We start from the raw sequence: 19,945 nt of genomic DNA on the forward strand, positions 1-19,945 counted from the left end.
TTTTTTCATTACAGGTTTTCATTACAGTTATCTGTTCCCATTACTTGTGATGACTGACTCACTATCTGAGGTTCTCTAATACCAACTTCATTAATAAGATTCTACAACTCAAACTTGCCATAGTACAATAAGCCCATTTGTTGGTGATTTTCCATTGCCATTACCTGTGAGGCATCCCCATTATAACATACTCGATTCCCATTTCACTGGATTTATCAATGATGGTCTTAAGTGCAGGAATCATCACTTCACATCCTTCCAAACCAAATCTCTTCTCAGAAGACCACTTGCGAGCAAGGAAGTCTTCAAATCTTTGCCAAAAAGAAACCACCAAAAATAAGGAGTGTTTGTATTAAGATAATGTAGAATAGATTTATTGCCAAACAACTTTTAGCAAATAAAATTACATTACATTACATTGTTTTAAAACATCTGTGAATACATGGGTTTTGGCCTTTGGAAGCAAGTCACACACTGGGAGGGAGACATAAAACAATCTGTATTTTCTGGAAGTAACAATTAAAAACTTGGAGAAATACATTTGAAAACATGCCTCTTTCACAGGTCCTATTCAATGGCAAGGCTCCTCAGACTGTGATATAACAGCTGGTAACGTACCAAGAACTAGGACACTGGTATCTCTGCCTCAGCTGTAGCAGGAGAAAGATGTCAATCCTTGACAGCTTTATTTTCTTCCATTCTTTAATGCATTTGGGCCAGAGGCAACGTGAGTGGTTAAAAAGTGCCTTTTCACAAATGCTGGAAGGATTGTATGTTGTAAAGCTTGGATATACAAAAGGCAAAGAAAATGCATCTTCATGAAAATAACTGTTGGCCACATCATCTGTGCCTCGACTCACAACACTGCCATAATCCATTAATACCCAGCTCATTCCTCACTTAGAATGCTGACATTTACCCCTTTAGACTGACGTCCTAAAAGCAGTGAAATGAAGAGTTGCCAAAAGACTCTCCTTAGCTCACCCATCAATAAAGCAACAAGCCAAACCCCCAGCTGAGCTGTGCTGCCAGAAACCCCCAGGACAGACTGCAGGGCTATGCCAGTTTATATAAACTGAAAGTGGAATCCCATGTGAACAAGTCCTAGAGGAGAAATCAAAGTGGTTGCTGTACACGCTGCTTTCCTTCTCTTTGCAGTGGCAAGTTAAGCCAGTATTAGACAAGCAGAAATTTCATTATTTGAGGCAAACTGCTACTAAGTGTGCAAAACTAAGTATTTCATAGTCACATCTTGCAAGTCCCCCATGTATCACTGTGAGTTCAAAAGGGATGGCAGCTCATCTGCTGTCACTGCATGTGCTTAGTACCCAATGAGAAGCAACCCTATGAAAGGTGGTTACTGTCAAAGATATATAAATATCTTAAGATATTTAATAAGATATATCTTAAGATACATAAATGCTTAGTCCTGCACAGGCTTAAGAAGATGCCCAGATCAGATTACACATCAGGGTCTAACCTGTTTAGTAACTAATGCATACACAAAGTAGCTCAAAGAAACACAATGAGCATTTCACAGAACAAAGAGTAAAAAATGACCAATTTGTTCAATAATCTATTAGTGAACACTAAAAAGGATGAGAATTCCTGCCTTTAAATTCAGATTCAAGTGCCTGAAGAATGTAGTACTTGGAATAAACATTTCTGAAAATGGTATTCTTGAGCAAAATTATGACTATTTGCTTTACAAAGCCACAAAACTTATGAGCACAGCCCGTTTTCCACAAAACTTGATATCCCTCTTGCTAATTTTCAGACTGAAAAAGCTCTCTCTAGATAGCTGAATAAAAAAAATTTATCTCAAACATTTTTCTTCCATTTTCAGCAGAAAATTAATTTTGCAGAAAATGAGCATTTGGTTCCTTCATGCTACTAGAAACCCCAGGTCTTTCCACATCTTGACAGGCAGGAATAAAAGCAATTTCTTGTCTCAAGATAAACAGAGATGGTTTGTTCTAAGGCCTTGTTAAGCAAACTTACTTAAGTGCAATATTCATTTGACAATAACGTGACTTCGTTATTTCAGTTTAAGTGAAACTTAAAGTCTACACAAGTACTACAGAACACAACCTGCCTTTTAAGAAAACCAAACTTCACTTTCACTTCAGCTGCTGACAGACCACACCAGCTTACACCCAGCAGCCACAGAGCAGTTTTCCAGCAGCACCCCAGCATACCTCATGGAGCGCACCAGTCTTGCTAACAAAGTCCTTTTTTCCTCATTAGTAAACTTCATAATTCCTGGTGTCTCAAACTTCTGCCGGATCCACTGGCACTGCTCCACATCATTGATGAACATAAACTCCAGGCCAATGTGCTGGCAGTAGGTATTCTAGCATGTGAAAACACCAACACAGAAGCTTTAAGTTAATGGACCATGAAGAAAAAAAATATACTTCTAAAATTTTATTTTCTGCATATGTTATTCTTCCAAAAGCCACCTTGTCTTCCTCCTCATCCACTGCATCTTCCCTACAGTAATTCTGTAAGCAAATACATTATTTGACTGAATCCAGAAAGCTGTCTCTACAAAGTATCATTTCCAAAATTTTGAATCTGGAAGATTCTTATTTAGTAATACACTTGAGGTAGGCCAACAACCCTGCCTTAAACTGATTGGCATGTTTCACCTAACTAAGGCACAACAGAGTCTTTTCTTTAGATGCACGTGCAAAGATTTCAAGTCACTTATCAATACTTTTTCCAATTCTTTCTGTCTTTGTCCTTTTTTTAATGTCACGTGAAATCAAGCAATAAAGAAAATGAGAAGACAGCTGTGAAGCCTCATGTACGTTATCACATAACTGTCAAGTTTCAGAAGGCTGGAAATCTGAATTCTTTTAAAAATCTCTTTGAAACAGAATTCAAGCACCTGAGAGCAGAGAAAGGACAGAGAAAAATGCAAAAACATTTCAGAAATTTTATCTCTCCATTGCATTTTTCCCACTTTTTCCAACTTTAAAAAGAAAATGTCACCAGAAAAATGTGTTAATTTTACTAGAAAAAAGTGTTCAAAATAAAAAACCTTTTGAGCTTAATTTGAGACAAAACCACTCTGAACACAAAGATGTGCTCTCTAAAAAGGAATTTGATGTTAAATGCAATGTTTTAATATAATGAAAAAAAAAATTCCAAAGCTCTGGAGAGAAAAGGGGAAACCAGAGGGTTATTTCTCTTTAACACAAAACTGTTCCTTGAGGCTTTCAGATTTGGCTCTTGATTTTGTCCATTTATTTGCACAGTACGTGTTTGAAGTACAAAAACAAACAAAAAACCAAATACAGAGCTCAAATGCACATGGGAGATATTGTTGCTTAACAACTCACTGTGCTCCAGCTAAGCCAATGCCATACCCAAATGTGCACATCAACACATTCTCTCATGCCTGCAACAGGTCAAAGCCATGAACATATGCTCAGTAATTATTTTATTTTTATTTTTACATTTGTGCAACTCAATTCTGTATTTCATCCTTTAAAATACCTTCTCATCCCTAACCTTTTTAATTCCAATGGATTTTCATTGCCATGCAACAGAAATTTCTACAACTGCAGCTCTCCAAAGTCCTGGAGAAAGCACAATCAGGAACATCCAACACTTAGTAGTTTAAAGATTCATCACCACTCCTACTTCTTGCTTTGCTATTTGGAGTTCCCTCTACCTACAGTTCCTTCCAACCCAAACCATTCTATGATTCTATATTTATTCTTTCAAATTATTTTTGCTTTGAACTATTTTAGCTTTGAAAACTTCTCATGGCTTAACCATATCACCTGTCAGATAATGAAACTCTAGAAAAGAATTGGAGATGGAAAACAAAGACCACCAAGGACTATCTCCAGCCTACAGCTGGGCTTTCATGAATCTGGCATCCAGTCCTCATGCTTTTCCTCAGGTAAAAGCCTCACTAAAGCTAAGGCTCTGAGATCTACCCCTGCAAGTCCTGAATAATGTATGCAAATGTGTTTTATCTATAGTAGGACACTTAAAGGCAAGTTCTAAAGGCTCTACTCCTTTTAAATATCAACTCTTCACAAAATTAGGACCCAAATTAGTATTCTACCATCCACCCCTTTTATACTTCTCCCTATTCTATGTATTCCAGATATCCTAGCAACTAAACTGGTGGTGCTATTATCTCTAGAAACGGTACCAGGGATACTTTTAGTGTTATTTCAACTCAATATATGCTCTATTAATAACTGACAAATAAGTCTTTTTGTTGAAAAAGTTCACTTCTATTTGGATGGCAACAATCACAACACAAAAAACACCCCACTGACCTCCAGCCTTTTGATGATCTCTCGTAAAGACAGACTGTTCTCCTTTCCTCCTATGAAGGTGGTTGTAGGCAGCTGGAAGACTTTGTCCAAATCTGACTCATGCAAACCATAAAACCCTGCAAGGGGTACATTAGCAAGTTTCAAAGCAGGACAGGACACAAAAAGAAAACCAGTTTTCTTTTTCAAACCACCACAAATTAACATCAAGAAAGCAATATTAGGAAAAAAAGGTACCAAATTAAAAATCAAAAGTGTGAATATTTTCAAGGCATGCATTCCTATAGCACACTTCAGGCTGTTTTAAAAAATAAATGTTTAATTAAAGTTATTGTTAGAAGTACCAAACCAATATTTCTTAAATGCTCAGAAAGAACAACTGAATTAAAATCACACAAATGTTCTCTATATTTCAGCATACATGCCATCAGATCTCCACATTATATCTTATTCTTCACTGTTCAGTACACTAACTAACTGCAACGACTGGGATTTTTTCCTTGCTCTATCATGAGCCACAAACACATTAAGCACCATTTTCCACAGACAGAACAAGCTGGCTGGAGGCACGCTTGGATTATTTTATACAGCATTAATGGGTAGACTAAGAGAAAGCACAGAATCTAGAATCATGATGGTTGGAAAGGACCTGCAAGATCATCAAGTCCAACTGTCAGTCCTACACCACTGCAACCAGTAAGCCATCTCCCAAAGCACCACATCTACCCATTTTTTGAACACAGAGAATGGATTCATTATTTTGTTTGACCTCTATCTTGGTCCCAGATAAGCCACAGGCATCCACTTTAACCCTGATATGAGAGCCCACACATAACTCTTAGAGCAATATAGAACAGTGCTCCATATTCCTCACTAAATGAATTTTCCAAAGATGACAGAGAAGAAATAATTTAATGATTAAATAGTAACAGAACGTGGCATTTAGAGTTGAAGTTAGGACACAGGACTGCCTACTGCTGCTATGCAGCACTGTCACTAATAATACATTTTGAGTTTTTAAAAATATATTTTAAAATATTTTAATTTATTCATTTCAAATAATACATTATATACTTATAGGCCAACATATTCAAACGTCGCTTCTGGAGTTACAAGTGTTTGTGTACCACTGTTTCTCCTTTTTTGTGCTGTACTAGGTTTTGCCAAAGCAAAATTAAGTCTGGTTTTCTGTAATAAAGAAAAAAACACAAAAACAAACAACCCACAAGAAAAAAAAAAGGAGGAGGGACACAGGGGATGACAAAGGTTTTAGTGTTATTTAAAAAAAAGCAGTGCCAACATTCTATTTTATCTTTTTTTCCTTTGCTTTCTCTCAGATTTCACAGACTTTTCATGTTCTGTCATGCAAAAACCAGAACACATGCAGGAGTGATTTAGGCACACACAGAACATCTGTGCTATGTACTGCAGCACTGCATTTTCACTGAAGCATCACCTCATGTTTAAAGAGATACCACCTTATTGAAATGCAAAAGTTCCCAAAAGCAATTCTATCCCTTGAAATGGGCATCAGGCACACCTGTAAACAGATGCATTTTTAGAAGCAACTCCCAGAGAAACTTGCTACCAGGTTTCTCAAAAGAGAAACCAGAAGACAGGGCAAAGAAAATGTACAGAAAAATACTGAAATATTTTCTGTACTACCAGAGACCTTTGATCAAATTCCTGCCTGTGACATTCAAGGATAGACAGCATTTGAGATCCTCCTCTTTTTATGCTGTGTCAAGACTAGGTTAGAAGCTCTGTTTCCCCTCAAAAACTGAAATAACACCTTAGTTACACTCTCAGACACATCCCCCCATCTCATTCTGAGCTCTGGCTTATTTTTTCTGTGCTCATGAGGGTTTCAGCATGGTGCCTTCTGACCAGTCACAACGCTGCACTGAATTCATATGTAGTATTTAAAGAAATTTCTACTGACATCCTAGCAATCACACATGCTCCAAACTATTATAGCTACACAGCAAATGTCTAACATATTTTCTAGGAGGTATTTTCCTTTAATTAAAGTTGACAAACTTCAAAGAGAACCCCTGATGTGTATAAACACCTCCCTCCCTGTTTACAGTCTTAAGCTCTCCACTGCCTTTATATGACCAAGGGTCAGAAGTGCTGCTTTCCTTATCACCAGAAACAGAAAACAACAGCAAAGAGGCAGGAGATGTAGCAGTAAAATTAAGCAAAATGGGGTTTATTTGCTACTTGCACTATGTTTTATGTCTGGTCCAAAAAGCTTCCTTAAATAGCAAAGAAGATTGATTCAGTGTCTTTATCCACTAGAAAACTACCTTTTAAAGATACCACATAGACTGAAGAGTACATAAAAAAAAGCAGCTATTTTTTTTATTCAAGCAGAAAGGAGAAAAGAAATTCTCAATGGAATTTCTCAAAGCCAAGCCTTCTTAGCAACCAGGACAACCTTTGTAAAAAAAACCTTCATGTATTACACTCTTCCATCAGTAAGCTAAAGAGATCACCATTGTGACCATACACATGTCAAGCTTCCACACTTTTGGTTTCCTTCTGATAACTTCAAACAGACCTTTTTCAAACTATACAGAAGGAATAGGTATCAAGGGCTAGAATACAAATTTAGTTTGAAATGTACCCCAATTAATTTACCTCCAGTGTTTTGCTTATTGCTTCCTTGTCCTATTGACTAGCTTTCTGATGTCCCTAATTAAAACACACAGACATTGAGCATAATGGTATAAAAGTAATTTAGATTATGAGAATCTTGGCCTAATGCAATGATTACTATTAATTTCTGGTGTGGTTCAAAACCATTATATTCAGGGGTTTTATGAAGTGTTTGTAATCATCAGTCTTCAGAAGCTGAATTCACAGGAACCTTGCTTGTGATCTCAGAACAGAAATTCCATTGTCCTAAAATCTGAGCATCCATTTTGACACTCAAAGAAACAATTTCATGATACCACCAACCAGAAAAGGTAGAAGCTTCCCTAAGATTATTAAATCACCTCAGCCCAATGAGAAAACAGACAAACAACCACTGCAAAAACAAGACATACAGTGTACACACCAAGTTTATCAATTGTGGTGATTAAGTCAGATGGAACAAAAGAATCCAAGTCTGCATCCAAAATTCCAAGGGGATCCAGCTGAGCAACATGATGGCCACGGATCTGAAAAAAAGAAGGAAAGTGAGAGACAAATGAAATCACAGTAACAGATGTTAAACAAAGGGAAAAAGTCACTCATATCTCTCCATAATATGTGTATCAGCCATGAAGTCAAATATGTGAAACCACTGATGTCACAAGAGGGTCACATTTCCCAAGTTTTCTTGTAAGAACAAGAAATATGCATTATACTCTGGACATGCATCCTAACTCAATTTAAAACTGCTGAATACACATTTGAATATACCCTTTATTTTGTATGACATGCAATTTAAGGACATGGAATTACTTTACTTTACTAAAGAAAACTACTAAAGATTGTACTCTAAATCTCTAGGTAAAATTAAGAAACCATGGCCAGTCTCCAGACACTATCATTTGATAATTCCATAATTTTGTATTTTGTAATCTCTGCACCTGCATTGCTGACCTAAAAACACAGGCTGGTGCTGAAGAAGTTTATATTTAAAGGGATATATATAAGGGATCATTCTGCTCCACATCAGATAGCATTTATTTTTATTCATGAAATGTTGGGAATATTATCTATGATCAGATTGACAATTGAGACATCAAAGAACACAAATCCTATGGGGAATTTAGCCAGCTTTCAGTTATCAATATGACTGGTGTTACTGCACACCACAGGTTGCTGTGAACTAGTGAATTACATTAACATGTCACAGTAGCAGAAGAAATAACTGATTGATTCAGTAGGGCCACAATTAAAACCTAGCCTCTTGTGTGTGATTCTCATATTCCAAATTATCTTATTAAAAACCTGTAATATATTAATATATTAGTATTTTCTCCTTAATATTTTTCTTTTCAATGACAAATTCAGATCACTTTGGTAGAATTTCATTCACACAATGAGCATGTTAATTAGCTTCTGAAAAAAATATTAAGAAACTGCAGCACTAATGAATTGCATTACACGGTAATAGGGCAGATTGTTCATCAAGAAGTGACTTGTAAGATCACTGTTCAAATGTTCTGTATTTGCAGTATAGTTCATGACAAGATGCTTTTCACTCATAAGAAAACAGAAATACAGCACCTTTTTTAGAACCATCAGCCCTGTAAATTCAGTCTGGCCTCTGAGATTTTTGGCATCTCTATGAATCACCAGTAATAAAACTTTGACAGGCCAAATGATGCCCATGGCAACAGCTGTGCCACCTCACTGTTTACAGCAGCAAAAAGTTCATCTGACTGGAACTAAAAAAACAATTCTGCCTCAACCATCATCAAAAGAAAAAACTTGACCTTCTTAAGCTTCATCTGCTCTGCAGTATTAGTAGGAAGAGGATTAGCAAGAACAACAAAACCCAGAAGAGCAAGTCAGTAAAGCACTGGGCTACATTACAGTCCAGAAGCTGTCTGATCTTTCACTGACAGTCTTTTCCTCAATATCAAGTTATTAAAAATAACTTCCATTTCTTTTGCTGGATACAGAAAACAACTGCAAAAAAACAGAGGGATGTATTTGTGAAAATACATGCAAGGAAAGTTTTCATCAATTGCCATAAAACTGACTAAATCTGAGAGTGAAACAAAGCCAATTTTTATGAACAGTTCTCTAAAAGAAATTAAGAGCTTCATGAGTACCAGTAGATGAAGGACAACTCCCTTTGTTTGATGCAAAAATTGCTGAATCAGACACAGATAAAAATCTTCATGCAGTTAAGTGAGCAAAAAGAATAGCAAAAAGAATAGCAAAAAGAATAGCAAAAAGAATAGCAAAAAGAATAGCAAAGGCTAAGCTTTCACTACTTGGCTCCTGCTACACTATAAAACCCAAAAGATTTATGTTCCCTTTAACAAACTGTGTTCATAAAGAGCTTCCAAGTTGTCAGGTGAGCAGTATGGCTCTAGGTAAACTGAATCCTGAGTTTGCTAAACCAGAGCATCCCAGTCTGAATCCAGAACCTCAGTGCTCAGACATTGTGCAGGAAACAAAAGACTTGAGATCAAGACAACCTGGATCAGGATAAACAACAGGCAGGAGATAAGAAAACAAACACAAAAAGGTTGTTTACAAAGGAGAGGCCCTCCCACACCTTCCCCAAAGCAGACTTACTTGGTATGCTCTTATCAAAGACTGCACAGCAAGATGATCTTCAACAAGCTTTTCAGCTTTAGCTGGTGTCTGGGCCAGGCCATGGCTCTGAAGAAATGATGGTTTTCTTTCCAGCTGGTCCAGTAGATGGGGATCATACGCTTGACCTGCATTAGCATTTCGGAAAAACAAATCCCAGGACTGGACATGTGTAAAGAGAAGGAAAGACAGAAAATTTATTCCTTCAAACAACAGTCTGAACCAAAAGCAGCTTCTTCAAGCTGCAAATGGCACCTCACTACATGACACTACATTACCACTAACAGCCAGCAAAAAAGAAAGCACTGATATATCCACACCCCAACAGCAACTGTGTCCCATCTATACAGAGCCATTTTCATCTCATTTCTTACACTGAGCTTGTTCAGAGAAAACTCTCCAGCATGTATGAGTGCAGAGCATCTTTGTACATTATTCATCCAAACAGCTCTTTTGAACTGTGATGTTGATTCAGGCAACCAGTAATGGGTATGATATTATGCTGCTGGTAAAGAGATAAAGCCCATAAAACTGAAAACCTTAATAAATGAAATTAATCTATCCACGTAATGACACATAAAAGAATTTATGATGCTTCAAGACACTCACTGAATACACTAAACCAGAATCAGTCTTTAAGGGCCTTTCTTGGAGAAACTGTTTAACAGCACTTACAGCTTTTCTGGGTGAGGCTTTTGGTCTAAGATCCTTTCCTCAGTAGCTTAGGTTATCTCACTATGAAAGAAACTATGAACCTGGTTCCATATGCAAATCATAACTTCAGAGGAATACCTAATTCAGAAAATGAGTCACAAGAAATGAAAGATACTTATTTCAGTCTGTACTTGTATGCAAGCAACTTCCTCCACATAAGCCCAGATCTGATTTTCCTGCAGCTTCCATTCTGATGAGGTGGTCACTGTCCCAGGTTAGAATGGTACCAGATGTATGGGTGTACATATAGCAGCAGAACAGGATAAAACATCTGAGATGCTTATACCCAACAAAGAAGAAAGCCTGCACTAGCAAGGGACTAATTAAGACTTGTGCTTAGCTTACTAATGAAAGGTCATAAAAGACTTTCCTCAATTTGGTTAACTTAGGAAAAATAGGAAGCTATTAAAAAACTTTAAAGTCTGTGTGGCTGGAATAGCACTGTAAAAGCTCAAACTACTTTTGTGAATTGCATGTTATTTACCATCTCTGTGAGCTTGGAACCAACACATTTCAAGGAACCAGTACAAGAAAAGACAAACAGTAGCCCAAACGTTTTATTTCAAAAAGAACATTACTTAATATGTTCATTACAGAATTACACAAAAGAATCAAAAAATGTAATAACAACACCACACAGTAGAAAAATATTTACAAATCTGTTTTCATTAACAAAAAGTCTTTATAATGAAACTCATACAAACTTTAAGGTGTTCAGAAACACTTTGAGAGGGGCAGCCTACAAGAGTTAAACATCATTCAAACTTCTAAGTTCAAGTTATGGAAGTGAGGGAACTCACTAAACCTGTGGGCAGGTACTTCATCATTAGCATGAAGCCACTGACCAAGAAACACTGCCTTAATGTTCCTCTCTTACTTGTTTATTACAACAAAGCTGCATTGATACAAATATGATAAGCTTATTTATCACCCTGCTCTTACACAGACATGACCTAAACATAGCCTAACTTCTCTATGCCATGACAAATGAAGTCAGACAGATCATGCTTGGTGTATGAAGGATTCATTTCTCCTCCCTTCTGTCATTTATGCCCGTATCCTAAGTTTTTCTTACCCTGACCCTTGCTAGCCACACTGAGATTAGAAGTCTGAGTTTACACAGGGTGCTACAAATGGTCTACAAGAGCCTATTAGTTTAACTGCATTTCCTCTGCTGTTCTGCCTCTACACCTCTTTACCCTGTATTAAGTATTACTATTCCATGCCTTCACAGCACCTAGTTTCAGAGTCTGTAGATCCCTGCCAATGAAAAACAGATACAATCGAATACAGATAATATAACTATTCCTTTGTTGAGTCTAAAGTTTTCTATTTTGATTTAAAATTTATCCCATCACACTCCCTCAATTTAATATGGTTTTAGACAAGTGCTCTGCTGTGACAGTTGCTAAAAAAAAAATCCATATAGACTTGCCTAACAAGCTACAGGTTTAAGAAGAACAAGCACAGAAGCTTTTCTTCATACAAACTCACAAATATAAAGAAATACCTTCAAAATGTTTACATCTGAAGACGCAGCCAGCTGGGACAGAAGGAACCCACACTATTTTTCCTATCGCATTTTTGAACTTATTGATTTGTTGGGCAGGCTTGACATTTAATCAGAGGGGAGGGAAAATATATTGTTTGGCTACAGAAAATTAGTTTTTACTAGAACCACATCCATCAAAGCTTTTACAAATTTCTATAGTGTCTTTCAAGATTGATACCAGATTATAGTCTTCAAGTCCTGTGTATCAATGTCAGTCTTGGCAACAGCATCTGCTATGTGACTGAACAGTCAGAAGATCAGCTTGGTTTCACAGCAAACCTCCAGGTTCTCAACTAAATTAGTGACATTCTTTAAGAATATGGTAGAAACCACTTACAACAGAAAAATACATCTGTAAAATATAAATTACTATTGTGATGCATTAGGGATTCCTTTTTTCCCCTTGTAAATCTTTATTGTTGTTAACCATAATTTTCTCAAGTAATATAATACAATTCAAGAGATTCAGTGGCAATATTCTACCCTTACAAAATAAAGAGTGTTGCACTGTTTATTATAGTATATAACACATTAGTTATCTTGATGGTATGTTTTCTTTCTACTGACATCACAACATTTATCAACTGCACTGAGGACAGTAAAGCTTTTAGAGACAGGTGCTGAGCATCCATACATTAAAAAAAAAAAACAAACCCCAGACAAAACCCCCCCCCAAAAAAATTCCCCCCAAACATGACACTGTTGTATGTACTTTGCAAGTGCATAAACCAAGGAAGTGATTACACAGTCATGGTAAAGTGGCTGCATAGGGGAGAACACGGCAGGCATTACGTACTCAATATCAAACCATACAGTTTTGTAATTAATCTTGTGATAGTAATAACTGAGCCTTGTCAAGCTTCTCCCTGATGAGTTATAGCCCTGACACATCGCTTCAAGGAGAAATAATGATGCCTTTTTCAGAGCCCACATCATTTTATTCTGATTGTTGTTTTGGCTACTCAAAGGATAGGAAATTCAAAAGACAAGGAAAAGCAGGAAACCAACAGGAATGGATTTGCACAAAGAATAAAAGCTCATATGGATATAAATGCATACTTCTTGATATATAACCACAGTTCACATAGACAATAAAGACCCTTAATCTTAACATTGATTAATTGGAGTTTCTAAGTAAATGTGAATTCAGGATGGTTTTTAAAGCCCAGAAAAAATACAGCTTTTTAACTCATCAGCTAGGATGTGGCACAAACCCTCCAATAAGAAGGAGATATCCAGGAAGAATAAACACAAGGAAAAATAGGAAATAAAGAGGAAAAAGAGAAAAGACAATATATTGCCTAAATGTCTACCACCATTTGACTCTCTGAACCATGCTGGACACAACATATATATATATACACACACACATACATATGTGTGGACATATATACACTGGACATATATATTATACTGGACACAAAAATGAAATAATCTGAGTGTCTTGCAGAGAGAGTCAAATGATTAACAATACCCTAACCAACAGCATATAAGCCATTCATGTCTCTTGACATTATTTACTTTCCACCACTTCCATAGTAGAATGGGAAATTCACCACTTGCCCATAGTCATAAAACTACAGCATGATTTTTTCTGTATTTATAAGAAAACCAGTTGAGTTCAACTTCCAACATTTTTTATCTGTTTTATCATAGCCCAAATGGAACAATTCTGTCAACAAAACTCTTGGGTAGGTATTTACAGCTTTCAGTTGATGAAATTAGATGGTTTTCAAGAAACTAAAAATTATTTTTGTTGATGAAACAAACTAAAATTAATCTGCATCACTGTTCTCCACTCTCTTTTTTCTGGGCTGTAAAATACCTAGCTATTTAGCCAAGAACAGCTGTAATGTAATCTGTGATGTCCATCAATCACACTCTTTTAAGCCTGACAAACTGGTGAAGTGAATTGAATTTACTTCAGTTCATTACTGCTGCAAGTATATTACTTACAGTTAACCTGGAAAAGAATTTACACAGTTTTAAAATGCATCTTGAATTACTTGGGATCCAGTCCCTAGGCAACACCCTGCTTCACCAGTACAATTACATTCTTCTGTCAATTTTCTTATGGTAATTTATCAGTCTGTGTTCAATCTACAAACTACATCACCTCATCAGGATCCATTGCCCAACAGTGCCTGAACAACTGGACAAACTGCATAGCCTGACAGGATTTTTTATCATTGCCGCCTGCCCCTAGGTATCAGCAAAACGATGAGCAGGTCTAAATGTAGCAGAAGCCTTCGCTCTTTGCTAGGGCGGTGGTGTGGGAAAGGCCAGGAGGTGGCCGGCTCTTAGGCGGGCCCAGCCGGGCCGTTCAGCACCCTGGCCAGCTCCCGCTGGGCCTGCGCCACGCGTGGTGCCGGCACCCGGCTTCACAGGCCGGGCCTCACAGCAGCAAAGCTCACTCTGAGGAAAAGGGTCTCACCGAGAAACTGGATGCTGGTTAAAGGTAAGTTGCAAGTCAATGTCACTTAAAGAAGTAAAAAACTAGAGGTTACTGCACCCATTGCTTCTGCATGACTGTGTTTCTTCGGTGCCCTCAAAATACCAACATCAATCTATAGCAACAACACATGATGAGGCCTTCTCAGAAACTGGTTCACTGCATCCACACAAGCCACTACTCTGCTCTGGACTGGCTGGAAATTTAGCTGGTAGCTACATGATGAAGAACCAAAGACTGATGGAGAGAAACCACCCCTGGAAAAGTTCTCTTCAGTTCCAAGTTGAGGCATTGCAAAAAAGACAAAGCATCTATCTGCTATCTGAATAACACTCATCAGAACTGTCACTTGCATGTCACAACAAGACTAACATCTATAAAAAACAGTTACAAAACTGCTTTTTTGGGTTTCCTGATTCCCCCTCCCCCCTTTTTTTTTTCCTCAACATGCATCACTTCCTCATGCTTTAGATAGATCATCAGGCTTAGAGCAACAACTTTTAAATGACATTATGATATATGTGCTTCAAGAATAAGGGAACACACAACCAATTTGGTAAACAGGTAGGGCACAATTCACATTACTTCTCTAGAAAATTACTTGTCTGTCCTAGAATTTATGAGACTTCTCATCAGCTTCTTAAGTTAATACACATGTATCACCATAAGAGAACCTTCCCTGTCAGCAGAAAGCTTCTAAAAAATAAGTCTACATATTTTACCCACAAAAAAGGATTTGGGCAATACATTCAAATTAAAATAAAGCAAACAAATTTATGTTACCTGGAGACAGAACGTGAGAGACAGAACAAAATACTTTTCAAGATACTTAAGAAGGCTTTTCTGAAATTTTCAAATTCAGTTTTAAGGTTACAACTTCCACAGCTAACTTAAACAGAACTGCACATTCACCTTCTTCAGACAGTTTAAAACTACCAATATCAATAGATATTATTTAAATATAACCTATACTCTCGTAAAACTTTATTACAATAAACAAAAAAATTTGAAATATTTTTTCCTTGGGTCTTTAACCAATGTAACTAATTACTTAACAGACTGCTTGAACAGCATTTCTATGGAGGAATGCATGGAGTTTCTGAGCAGTCTACTATTTCTAGTCTGGACTTCTCATTCCTTCTGCTCAGCTCACCATGCCAATGGCTCCTCTGTACTACTGCTGCAATATCACATCTTACAACAATCAATATGGAGGAAATTAGTTTCCTATTTTTAATTTCATACAATACTTTTTTCCTGGACTTTTTATAAAAAATAAGTTTAAAAAAAAAAAGGAAAATCAATTCCACTCTTAACCTAATATTGTCATTTGCAATTAAGTTTTACACTTACCTTATGTACACTTTTAGGGTTTTCAAGCCATGCATAATACATTTCCTCCACATAACTTGAATTACTCCCACTCAGGAATGGTTCTGAAGTTCCTGATGAAGCATACCGTTGGCTGTGTAAAAATATCCTTCTGCCTATTTCTTGCTTTCCCAGAAGTTTAATGCCATTCCACTTCAGTGTAGCCGCTAACAACTTCAGATGACTCATGTCTGTTTATCAGACAGAAGATCCAACTCTGTTAACAAAGACAAAAATAAACCTAATCAGAAAAAGAGTGAATGAACTGCAGTGAAAACTCACAGTGAAAACTGAGGTTTATGGCTAGAGTGCTGCAGGCTTTCTTAGGCCCAGACATTAAGTTTTCTTTAGGAGAGCAACCACTCTATGACTAACTAAACAGCTACACTTACAGCAGTGGACTCACTGTGGACGGGCAACTGCACATTAATCACTTCACTTCACAGTTTCTGTAACTGATAACACGATCCTGGTTCCTAAAGCAATCATTATACCACTTGTACTTCATGTACCCTGAGCTCCAGTTTCCTGGGAACAAATGAGTCTGCTAATTATTGACTTCTCTGGAGCTCTTGCTAACTAACTGCTACCTTTGGTATCTGCTGTCACTTGGCTGTAGAAAGCTGCAGCCTTTCAAACTGGGGGCAGTTAAATGAACAGCTTCAACCACAAATGAAGAGGCTGAAAAGAAGCCTGATAGTTCAAGTTTGTTCTCTACTACCAAACTTCTGTACACATAGCTGAGAGAGGACATCTCCACCCACATTTCAAGTGGTCTGCAAAGAACTGGGAGAGAAGGGAACGAGAGAGTAACATTTTCTCAGTTTACCACACTACAGCAGCATGCTTCTCAAGCACAGGTAATTTCACATTTTCTTCCTCATATGGCTGGCTGTGAATGTCTGGAGTTTTGTTCCAGAAGTTAGCAAAGAATGCACAGGAAAATAACAAATTTGTCCCAGAGATTTGAAAAATGGATGCAAATTATGTAATAAGTAATAGAAACAAAAAACATAGAGAGGTACCAGTCACTTCCCTCCAGTTCTATTTAAATTCCAAATGGGGTCAGGGCCATACTGCAAGTTGTAGCTACTGAACACACAATCTATATGAGCAGATATGGGCTATGTCACTCCCGTGAAGATACAAGGATCACAGGTTGAGAAAACTGTTACCACCAATGTTATTTTTCCCATTTCACTAAATAGTGATACCTCCATTTTCACACAAGTATGAAACAAAATGGACAAAGCCACCAACTGTGTAATTCTAGCCAGATTTCAACTACAATCAGATTAATTTCACTCAACAAAACTGACTTCTTCCTAGTTTTTCCCTTCACACCCACAGCTCTTCAGCACATATGTCAGCTGTCAGCAGCTAAACAAATCAGAGACCACCAACATGATCACAGACCATTCCAGGGCATTCACCCTTGAGATTGTCAGTCAAAAATCAGCACACAGGACAGCAGAGAGAAAGCAGAAATAGTTAGAATTGTTCTGCTCTGATATGTTTCCTAAAACAACCCTGAAATGAAAACAATGATTGGCAAGCAATAAAGCTGAGCTAAGAGCACGCTAAAGAAAGATATTAATTAAATCTCTACCTGAGGTCAAAAATAAAAAAGAAGCACTGAACCAAAAGGATGACCTGACATTCAATGCATCAAAGAACCCTTAAAATGGTGGAAGTAATTGAAAGCCCTAAGCAGCTGAAAATATTTGCAGCTGTTCTGCAGTACAGAATGTGTGACTCAAGCTACCAGCTAGATTTCACCTTGGCACCTTCAACTCTGAAACTGACCTTGTCAGTCTTGTGAGCTCTTCTACCCACATTCCTAGAGGGTCATAGAAGCACATGAAAAAGAGACAGCAAGACACTTCTGATAGCACTGTTTAACTAAGTTTTTTTCAAGGCCAGTTTAGACATAAATATATTGCATAGGGTAGTACCATAACAATCAATATTCCCCTGGTATTTCCAGTAGAATTACTGAGTTTCTTAACACACACATGAAGTCCTGCTACCAATGTTAACACATGTTTATGCTTTGCAGAAGCAGTCATTAATGTCTGATCCATATTTAACAAAAATGCTTCTTCATACACTGTCCTGGCCATTTTCTTCTCTATTCCCCATAATACCCCACACAACTCACTCCCAAAGCTCTTAAGTAAGTCTAATAAAACAATATTGACAGTGAAAAAAATGGATGAAGATAATGAAGTATCTCCAAAAGCCTAACATGGCTGATTGAAACTAGAGAGGCACAGAATATCCTTATCAAGTAAGGCTACCTCAGGAACATATGCCTTCAAATGCTAAATGTTTTTCTTCCCAGTGTGAATGTGCCATGCCATATAAAGAATCACAATTCTCCATCAAAAAAGTTGATAGCTGGGGCATGTTTGCAAACGGTGCATTCACCACAAGGTGCACACCTCTTGGGCAACGTAGGCATTCCATGTAATACCCAACATAATACTCTCTCCTCAAAAAAACCCCACCTTTTAGTGGGTACCAAAGGGAAAACATCTCCACCGCCTACCAAAACGTTGTGAAGGCAGGGGGGAAATTTCTGGATGGGCACAGCCTTACTGCTTCTGCCCCCGCCCGTAACACAAGGACACAGCCTTCCATGGCCACCCGGCTAAGTGTCCTCTTCACCTTGGCTGCCACCAAAGGCCGGAGCCAGCCAGGCGGCCAAGGCGCTCCCGGCTACAACGGGGCTGAAGCACCGCCAGGGCCCGGGCCAGGAGGGCCGCACTCCCCTCATTCCCGCCGGAAGGCCGCGCTTCGGTACCCCAACCCAGCCCTGCGGTTCGACCACTCATCCCCACCCCGCAAGCGGCTCTCGCCGCACCGGGGGCCTGCGGAGGAGACGGTGTCCCCGACCGCCCGGAACGTTCACATAGGCTGGGCCGGCCCGAGCCGAGCATAGCACGGCCTGGCTCCACCACACCGCCCAAGGCCTGCCACCCCCAAGTCGAGCCGGGCCCAGCCCGGCTGTCACGCCCACCGCCCCTTGCCGGCGCTGACAGACCTGCGGGGGGCGGGAGGGGCTCTGAGCGCGTCCGTGGGCAGCGGCGGCACCGCCTCCACCTCCCCCTCCGCCTCCCCGTTCGCCCACGGCACGAGAGGCGCTGCGGGAGCGGCGGGGCGGGGAACCGTTACCTGAGTCACGTGAGGCGCGCGCCGCAACGGCTGCGGCAGCGCCCGGTGCGCGCGCTGAGGTCACGGCGGGGCGGGGCCGGGGCGGGGGCGCCAAACCCGGTACCGCTGCCCACCGGAGAGACGGGACCGCCCGGTGCCGCCCCGACCCGACCCGTCTCTCTGCCAGGCCCTGCCCACTGCACAGACCACGCCCCCCAGCCCCTCACCGGAGGATGCCCCTCGACGTCAAAATGGCGCCGAGGGTGGGGTGGGCCGAGGTGGAGGGTAGGTGGAGGATGTAGGTGCGAGGACGTGCTGGTGCCGGTGTGCTCCGACAAGGAGCTGGGCGTGACTGGAAGCCCAGCGTGTCCTGACCCTGACCCTGACCCTAACCCTAACCCTAACTCTAACTCTAACCCAATTTGGGGATGCCCCTGTACCCCAACCCCCCACATTAAACCCTCCAAACCACAAAAAAAAAGGGTCAGGGTTAGGGGTTAGGGTTAAGGGTTAGGGTTTGGGGTTAGGGGTTAAGGTTCGGGGTTATGGTTAGGGGTTAGGGTTGGGTTAGGGATTAGGGGTTATGCTTAGGGTTAGGGGTTAAGGCTAGGGTTGGGTTAGGGGGCTAGGGTTTGGGTTAGGATTAGGGTTAGGGTTAGGGATTAGGGGTTATGTTTAGGATTTGGGTTAGGGGTTAAGGTTAGGGTTGGGTTAGGGGGCTAGGGTTTGGGTTAGGATTAGGGGTTAGGGTTAGGGTTAGGGGTTAGGGTTAGGTGTGCAGTAAAGCCATTGCTGTGCGGGATGCTGTCCCGGGTACCTCTGGTGGGGCCTCCTGCCATGGACAGTCCACAACAGGAGATCTCCCCAGCAGGAAGGGAAACACTTCATGAAGTGAAGATCCATCTGCAAGATTTCCAAGTGATTGTCAAGAAAACTGGTAATAGCAGCTGCACAGTTTGAGACATGGTGGGAACAGCATCTCTGAGAGAAAAGGTGATCCCAGCCTTGATCTCAGCCTTGAAGCCATTGTGCTGCACCCTCCCCTTGTCACTTGCCAGGCTATAAAGATACCAGGGCAAAGAAAATAATCACTCAAGACTTTAATGGCAGCATGAAACTTCATGTGTCCATAGA

At 39.5% G+C, this 19,945-nt stretch overlaps 1 protein-coding gene across 2 annotated transcripts in view; it reads right to left on the reverse strand.

Annotated features, from left to right (window-relative positions):
* The window catches only part of OGDHL (oxoglutarate dehydrogenase like), a 46,857-nt gene extending 27,846 nt beyond the window's left edge, over positions 1 to 19,011 (reverse strand). Inside the window, exons 1-7 of one of the 2 annotated variants that reach the window (XM_030453520.1) lie at positions 18,702 to 18,913; positions 15,638 to 15,872; positions 9,549 to 9,728; positions 7,366 to 7,468; positions 4,305 to 4,420; positions 2,199 to 2,353; positions 165 to 311 (exon numbers count right to left, since the gene is read on the reverse strand). In XM_030453520.1, coding sequence (XP_030309380.1) covers positions 165 to 311; positions 2,199 to 2,353; positions 4,305 to 4,420; positions 7,366 to 7,468; positions 9,549 to 9,728; positions 15,638 to 15,844 — 908 coding nt within the window. In that variant the 5' untranslated portion in view covers positions 15,845 to 15,872; positions 18,702 to 18,913. Of the gene's footprint in view, positions 1 to 164; positions 312 to 2,198; positions 2,354 to 4,304; positions 4,421 to 7,365; positions 7,469 to 9,548; positions 9,729 to 15,637; positions 15,873 to 18,701 lie in introns of both variants that reach the window. The other variant, XM_030453521.1, reaches the window with a different exon arrangement.
* Positions 19,012 to 19,945: the final 934 nt, after the last annotated feature.

This window comes from Calypte anna, chromosome 6 (genome assembly GCF_003957555.1).
Source record: "Calypte anna isolate BGI_N300 chromosome 6, bCalAnn1_v1.p, whole genome shotgun sequence".
NCBI classification, from domain to species: Eukaryota; Metazoa; Chordata; class Aves; order Apodiformes; family Trochilidae; genus Calypte; species Calypte anna.